General features: G+C 39.1%; 1 protein-coding gene across 1 annotated transcript; it reads left to right on the plus strand.

Moving 5' to 3' along the window:
• Window positions 1–946: 946 nt before the first annotated feature.
• Window positions 947–1,855, plus strand: LOC141588039 (uncharacterized). The gene has a single exon (XM_074409498.1). The coding sequence runs from the start codon at window positions 947–949 to the stop codon at window positions 1,853–1,855; it is 909 nt and encodes a 302-aa protein (XP_074265599.1).
• Window positions 1,856–8,329: the final 6,474 nt, after the last annotated feature.

The raw sequence follows: 8,329 nt of genomic DNA on the forward strand, positions 1-8,329 counted from the left end.
CGGACCGGTAGGTGGCCCAAATCTACAGACCGAGGCGTCGCCCATGTCCACAGGTATGAGGAGAATGTCCAAGATGTTAATGCTTTCCAAAACTATTACAACAATACAAGACCACCAAGACCACCTTATAGCAATCCCAATGTCTACAACCCAAACACCAACTTCTACCATCCGGGTTTGAAGAACTACCCCAATTTTATCTACAAGAGTACCAATGTTCAAAACCCACAACATCTTAAACCCCAAGCCCCAAATAATCCACCCGGGTTCTCTCAACCTAGGGGTGGATATCAAAATCCAAGAAACACCAACCAAAACTTTGGAAACCAACCTCAAGGTTACCAAGATTTTGGAGGCAATCAAAACAACCAAGGGTTCTATCAAGGGAACCAAGTGAATCAAGCTAATCAAGGATTTGGGCAAGGGCCAAATTTCAACAACAATGGTCCTAGAGGAAATTTTTAAGGGGGACAAAATAACAACCAAGGTCCCAACACTCGGTATGACTATGGGTTCCCTTTACACATAGCCAACCAACCTTATCAAGAACCTCAAAGTGAACCCTCCCAAAATGAACTTTTAAAGATGATAAAGAACATGCAAATGCAACACAGCCAAGAAATGGCTAATTTTGCAAAGGCAAGCCAACAAGAACAAGCAAACTTAAGGGCTACCTTCCTTAAATACATGAGGGAAATGGAATCAAGGATGGCCTCTCATACTATGGCTAACTCTCAAAGGCCGCTCGGTGGTCTATTAGCCCAAGGACAAAGTTCCAAGGACGCATCAAATAGCCACCATGCTCATGCGGTACTTTTGAGGAGCGGTGTAGAGCTTGAGGAACCCTACAAAGATATTGAGGTAGAATTTGATGGGGATCCCAAGAGGAATGGGATGAGAATGAGTGGTGAAAAGGAAAGCCCATCCATAACACCGTCGGGGTAGAATGAGTGAAGTCAAGAAGGGGAAGAAAGCTTGTGTAGAGTCTTTAAGTGGGGGAATTAAACTGGAAAAAGATGTTGATGGATATGTGGAAGACCTTCCTTATGAGGAAGAAACTATTGAAGAAGTGCCTTTGCAACACACCAAAAAGGTAACAAAGAATTCGGTTCCTCCAAAGGTACCTTCCAATTCTCAACTTGTGTCTCATATTTCTTATCCCTCAAGAGCCGTAAAGAGTAGGGAAAACTTTAAGTATGCCAAGTTTTGTGATATGCTTGAGAAACTTGAAGTCACCCTACCCTTTACGGAAGTGATTTTGAACATGCCAACTTACTCAAAATTTTTGAAAGATATCTTGACCAAGAAGAGGTTCTTGGGTGACCAAGAGATAGTGGCAATGGAAGAGGCATGTAGTGCTCATATCCTTAACAATATGCCCACTAAACTTGGTGACTCGGGAAGCTTTTCAATACCATGTGTAGTTGGTGGTGTTCCTATATCAAGAGCTCTTTGTGACTTGGGAACAAGTATGAGTGTCATTCCTCTAAAAGTTGCAAAGAAGATTGGCATTCATAACTTTGATCCTACTACTATGACTCTCCAATTGGCATATAGGTCCGTCAAGCGCCCTTTGGGGGTGCTTGAAGACGTACCCGTCAAAGTTGGAAAGCTTTTAATCCCCGCCGATTTTGTTGTTCTTGACATCCCGGAGGATAGCCATACCCCCATCATCCTAGGTAGGCCATTTTTGGCTACCGGAGGAGTGCTTATTGATATGAAGAATGGGCGGCTCACCTTCCAAATTGAGGGCAACAATGTCGAATTTAACCTCCCACATTTGATGAAAGGAACGAGAGTTGAAAGATTGAGCACTATTGAAGTAATTGATGAGGTAGTTCATGAAGTGGTCTGAGAAGAGGCGGAAATGGAAGAGGTCTTCCAAATATCATTAGATGATGAAGCAATGAGAGAAGATCATGATGTGGATGAAGAGCTTTTGAAGAAAGTGGAGGGCTTTCTCCCTCCAAAGGTACAACTCAAACCTTTACCTCCCTCACTCAAGTATGCTTTCCTTGGTGAGAGGGAGGCTTACCCCGTGATCATAAATGCTAACCTAAGTGAGTCACAAGAAATGAAACTTTTGAAAATTTTGAGAACTCACAAAGGCTCACTTGGGTATAGCATCGATGACATCAAGGGCTTAAGCCCAAGTTTGTGCATGCATAGAATTGTCTTAGAAGAGGGGAGTCAACCCAAGGTAGATGGTCTTAGGAGGATAAACCCTAAAATGGCCGACGTGGTTAAAAATGAAGTTTTGAAATTACTTGAGGCCAGGATTATCTATCAAATAACGGATAGCAAATGGGTAAGTCCGGTTCACGTGGTACCAAAGAAGGGAGGGGTGACCATGGTTGAGCAAGAATACGGGACCACCCTACCCACTAGACCGGTGACGGGATGACGAATGTGTATCGACTATAGGAAACTTAATGGCGCCACCCTTAAAGACCATTTCCCAATCCCCTTTATAGACCAAATGCTTAAGAGACTTGCGGGTCATGCATATTATTGCTTTCTAGATGGTTACTCCGGGTTCTTCCAAATCCCCATTCACCCGGAGGACCAAGAAAAGACGACCTTCACTTGTCCCATAGGCTTCTATGCATATCATAGGATGCCATTCGGGCTTTGCAATGCGCCCGGCACCTTCCAAAGGTGCATGATGGCAATCTTTTCGGACTTTCTAGAGAAAAGCATGGAGGGTTTCATGGACGATTTTAGCGTCCATGGGGACTCATTTGATCATTGTCTTGTCAATTTGACTAATGTGTTGAAGAGATGTGAGGAGCACAACCTTGTCCTAATTTGGGAAAAATGCCATTTCATGGTAAAGGAGGGGTTGTACTCGGTCACATCATCTCTAAAAGGGGTATTGAGGTTGATGGTGCTAAGGTTGCCGTGATAGAAAACTTGTCACCGCCTTCAAATGTGAAGGGAGTGAGGAGTTTTCTAGGCTACCTCGGATTCTATAGGCGGTTCATAAAGGAATTTTCAAAGATAGCAAAGCCATTGACATCATTACTCCTCAAAGGTGCTCCTTTTGTATTTGATGCACCTTGTCTTGAGTCTTTCAATAGGTTGAAGGAAGCATTGGTCACGGCTCCAATAATCCGGGATCCAGATTGGAACCTCCCTTTCGAGATCATGTGCGATGCATCGGACTTTGCGGTTGGTGCGGTCCTTGGGGAAGTGGTTGACAAGAAGCATCATGTCATCTATTACACAAGCAAGACCCTCTACCAAACACAATGTGGCTATTCTACGACCGAAAAGGAGATGTTGGCAATTGTGCATGCCGTTGAAAAGTTTTGGCAATATCTAGTTGGGTCTAAGTTGGTGGTTTACTCCGATCACACCGCCTTGAGACAATTAATGGTGAAGAAATATGCAAAGCCTCGACTCTTGAGGTGGGTCTTACTACTCCAAGAATTCGATTTGAAGATTAGGGATAAAGCCGGGTCGGAAAATGTTGTAGCCGACCACTTATCAAGATTGACCATTGAGGATCATGGGATACAAGACAAGAGTGGACCTATCAATGAGTGGCTAAGGGATGATGGGCTCATGGAAGTTAGCACCAAGACCCCTTGGTTTGCGGATCTTGCAAATTACCTTGTGAATGGTTTCATTCCGGATGACTTCGAACCAACGGAAAAGAGAAAGTTAAGACATGATGCTAAGAGGTACTTTTGGAATGACCCCCACTTGTTTCGCAAGTGTGGGGATGGAATATTCCGAAGTTGTGTTTCTAGAGAGGAGGGTTTGGAGATCGTTAACCGAGTTCACAATTCCGCTTATGGGGGACATTTGGCAACCTCAAGAACTATTGCCAAGATCCTCCAAGGGGGATTTTATTGGCCCTCCATGTTTAAAGACATCCATTATTTGGTGAAATCGTGTGATGCATGCCAAAGGGTTGGGAATATTGGAAAAAGGAATGAGATGCCCCTAACCAACATATTGGAAATTGAGCTCTTTGTTTGTTGGGGGATAGACTTCATGGGACCTTTTCCCAACTCTTGTAGGAATGAATACATCTTGGTAGCGGTGGACTACGTGTCCAAATGGATTGAACCGGTGACCTCTTCCACCAATGATAGCAAAGTTGTGATGAAACCTTTCAAAGGAACAATCTTTCCAAGGTTCGGGACACCAAGAGTGGTTATAGGTGATGGTGGATCCCATTTCCGCAAAAGTACTTTCAAGGCTCTACTTGAATCACATGGAGTGCGGCATAAAACCTCCCTTGCCTACCCCCCCCTCAAACTAGTGGGCAAGTGGAGGTTTCTAACTCAAGGAAAAGTAGATCTATATACTTAACATACTCAAATATGTTTTAATTTAATTTGTCATAAAATTAAAGAATGATCTTATGCATGCAAACATTTAAACAAAATAAAGAAGAAACTTTGTTCTTACATTGGATTTTCGGTTTATAGGGGACAAGAGAGATCACCTTTCTCTCTTGTTCTTGAGCTTTCCTTTTGGATGAACAAAGACCCAAGTGTAGGATCTCTCCCAAGGATTATACCCAAAGCACACTCTAAATTAAAATTAATATTATAGTTACTAGTACAATATTAATCTTGTATAAAAATTGACCCAAAAATATTATAAGACACTTAATATTTTCGGTTTTGAGAGGAGGAAGAAGGAAGTTTTTATCTCTCTAAAACTCAAAGTTTTTATGAATAATGAATGAATAATGCACTAACTATATTTTAGTGTATATTAGGTGAAAATAAGATGAAAAACCAAAGTGGTTATCTCATCTCAAAAACCGGGTGGAGGGGTGGATTAGAGGGAGCCAATGCATGCTAGAATTGTTCTTTACAATGAGCAATAGGTTGCAAGGCTAGTCTATAATGCAAATGATTGTGTTTTCTATTAACTTAATCAAACACAATATTTAGCCTAATCCTCCTCTAATTTCGGTACCTTCACAAAATGGAACCCATTTTATTTTTGTCAAATTTGTCAATATGTCACATGTCATATGTTACATAAATTTGTTATGTATTTTTAACATATTAAAAATCAACGTATTAATAAAATACGTCATATACAAAAATCGACTTAGTAATTCATATTTACTTGTACCAAAATATTTCTCCAATTATAAATCACAACAAATTGTATTTATAATAATTCATTCAATTTAATTGTTTCCTTAAACAATGATTTCATCTGAGTAATGATACAATTCGATTAATCAGACCGTATCTCATTTAATTAAATTCCATTGCGATACGTAAATTTTACTTCCAAAATCGTCCGTCAATTTTCAAGTAATTTAATTAACTCGTAACGTTATACGATTAATTAAATGATCAATTAAGAGTGTTGCCCTATAGGTATGACCTAGGGGATCAACTGATCACCACCGTCGCACGACAGTAATGTCAAACTCTAGTCAGCCAATCATTACTGATATATGTTGATCAGTTGACAGTAAAAATACTTCCCAATTGTATTCTTTATAATGAGACTTAAACATGTGATCATCATGATCAACAGTCGTGATCGCATTATTGTCGGAGGACACATATTCCAACAATCTCCCACTTGTCCTCGACAAGTGTGCGTCACCAATTCTCTTGTCCTATTACTATCTCCCACTCAATGCAAGGTGTCTTTCAGGTCGTACTTGCAAGTGATCATATCGAGAGTGGTTTCCTCGATCTGGAGAATAACTGACTGACCGGATTTATCTATCATAGATACCTTCCGAGCGTGGCCACGCATTTCCAGTTCATTACTCCTCGAGTGGCCCTGAGATATTGTTATAACCCTGACTAGAGGTGGACAATTCCTATCGCACTCATTCCCTTCGACTAGACACAGCCATCATAACCCAAAATATGCCCATTTGACCCCATTTACGAAGGTCGTAGTAACACAAATCAAAGTTAATCTGAAACTGTGCCATCTTAGGCGAATAGTCTTTAGTCAAAAGAATTGACTCATTTGAATACTATAGCAGCTCTCGCCACGACCAGGCTATATAAATTTGCCAGAACTCTATAAGCGGTCATTATGCCCGACAAAAAGTTCCTAACAGTCTGTCTATGTGATCGACTAGTCATTCTCATATGACTCTATGGCACTTGAACTTGCCATCAATCGCATCACACTCTAGTCACTTTGAGACGTCATCCCATGCAAGTGACTATGGGCAAATACAATGCTAATCCACGTTCACTTTAATGGGGTTCAATTGTCTCCACAACCCGTTTGTATATAACAATGTACAAGGTAAATTAATAATAACTCAAACGACAAATGTCGACATCACACTCGGGTAGTCAATACCATATTACAACCTTGTGATGCATATCGTAAGGGTAAACACTCATTGATTGCAATAGAAGTTTAACATGCCATGTGTCCATGTGTTCAAACTTCTAATACTTGCATTTTCCTTTAAATTCATGTTCTCTCTCATAGCATGACCTTACCAAGTACACATCAAGGTTCCCGACCTTGGTTTTGGTTCTTTATCTTGAAAGAACTTCCTTGTTGATTATCACATAACGACCGAATTTGTGGTGAATGATATAACTTGTACTGATCAAGTACTCCATCCACACACAATGCACTAGGTATATGTTTTGTAGAGTCTTACAACAATTTGACAAGATGATTAGCCTAGCACTTCTCACAAGTCCTAGCACATTAGGAAAGATTAGTTTTGAGTAACTTATTCTCTAACTAAGTATCTTTCCAAAACTTCTTATTTCTCTTTCTAGCTTGAAAGGTTTAGGATTCTCATAAATCCTTGCATGTGCTCGGATTTTCTATAATATGTGCAACCTCTTGACACACAATAGAGCATTCCGTCAAATACCGAAATCGCTCATCGGATTCTACTCGAGAATTCATGACGTTTCTATTATGGCATACCAATGAATCATCATGCTCTTATGCATATGATTCATAATTGGACATGTGCATGATTATTCTAATGGCGGAAACATTAGTAACTTTTAATCATGTCATCAACTATATTTAGGTTCAAGGAACAACCATGACTGCTAATGGCAATTCCATTTTCATTTAAATGAATAACCTACGTATCTCGTTGATTCGATGTGTATCTAACAATACTTATCCAACATCTCATGATATAGTTGGATTCATCATGGTCCCTTTTCATCCAGAATTGAAAACTCAAATGCTTCTTTATGAAAGAAGGTATTAGCTCATCATTCTTCAATGAGTGATGAGTTGTAAACATTCAAAGGATGATAGCTCCCACTAAATTCCATGTCTTCACATGATAATTTCCTAACTCCCACTCAATTCCACATGTTTCGAAATTGACTTCTCAATCGAAACTTTTCAAGAATTGAATATAAATTGCATTGCCAAGTTATTAAGATAGAACCATATATGTTCCCATCATATCCTTTCAAAATACCTATTTTGAAGTGGTCTCATCTTAACCTTATGGAAAGAGATTTTAATCTCTAACTTACACATATTATAATGATGTGTAGCAATGTCATTATTTAGATATAAGTAATATCTAAAACGCACCCTTCGAAATACCCTTTTTGGAAGGTGGTGTAACCATCTCATTTCCATAATGAGGTTAAGAAATGACATTTGCGTGGTTAATGCTTAACTTAGCTATTGAGGATATCGGTGTATCAATCCTTGCAACTTGTTAATAACTTAGTAAGTTACTTTGATTCATTTAGGCTCTTAGGTAAATCTCAAGGTTGAAACTATTGGTCAAAATTTATCATAAACTAGTCAAAACTCTTGTTAAGACTTTACATTAGTCATTTTTCTTCCAAAACTTTCTTTTGGTCTCCTCGTGTAGTTATCTTGAGAACATTCTCTTATGATTACTTCACTTGGTCTTTTTAGTCATATAGAACTTACTTGCGACCATAGATCTCATCTATTTGGTATACTATGTGAATAGATATACCCTTCATTCAAATCATTCTACCTTGCGTAGATCTCATTTACACAAGTACACAAATTTATCTAGTCTTGTGTGTTCTGTCCTCATTTTTCTCCCACTCTATCTTTAGAATAAATACACTAGAGATTCAAAGATAGCATATGAGACACAAATAATGAATTTGAAGTATAAGGAGAATTATCTCATAGGTTGACTAATAGTTTAGATATTGAAGTGTACTTGGTGATTGAAATTCCTTTAAGCGAGTTCGTAGACTCAAAATCACTTTATAAATGATCATACACAAGTCTTAAGCATGTGGACATATAATGAATCCCGTCATTATAGTTGTCTATTAGATCACTTTAAGTGAATAATCTTATGTTTCTAAGAGCAAGCATTTAAATACGG

This window comes from Silene latifolia, chromosome 1 (genome assembly GCF_048544455.1).
Source record: "Silene latifolia isolate original U9 population chromosome 1, ASM4854445v1, whole genome shotgun sequence".
Lineage (NCBI taxonomy): Eukaryota > Viridiplantae > Streptophyta > Magnoliopsida > Caryophyllales > Caryophyllaceae > Silene > Silene latifolia.

What these genes read in the sequence shown, in the direction of transcription:
- LOC141588039 (XM_074409498.1), top strand. Translation starts at nt 947, where the DNA reads ATGAGTGAAGTCAAGAAGGGGAAGAAAGCTTGTGTAGAGTCTTTAAGT.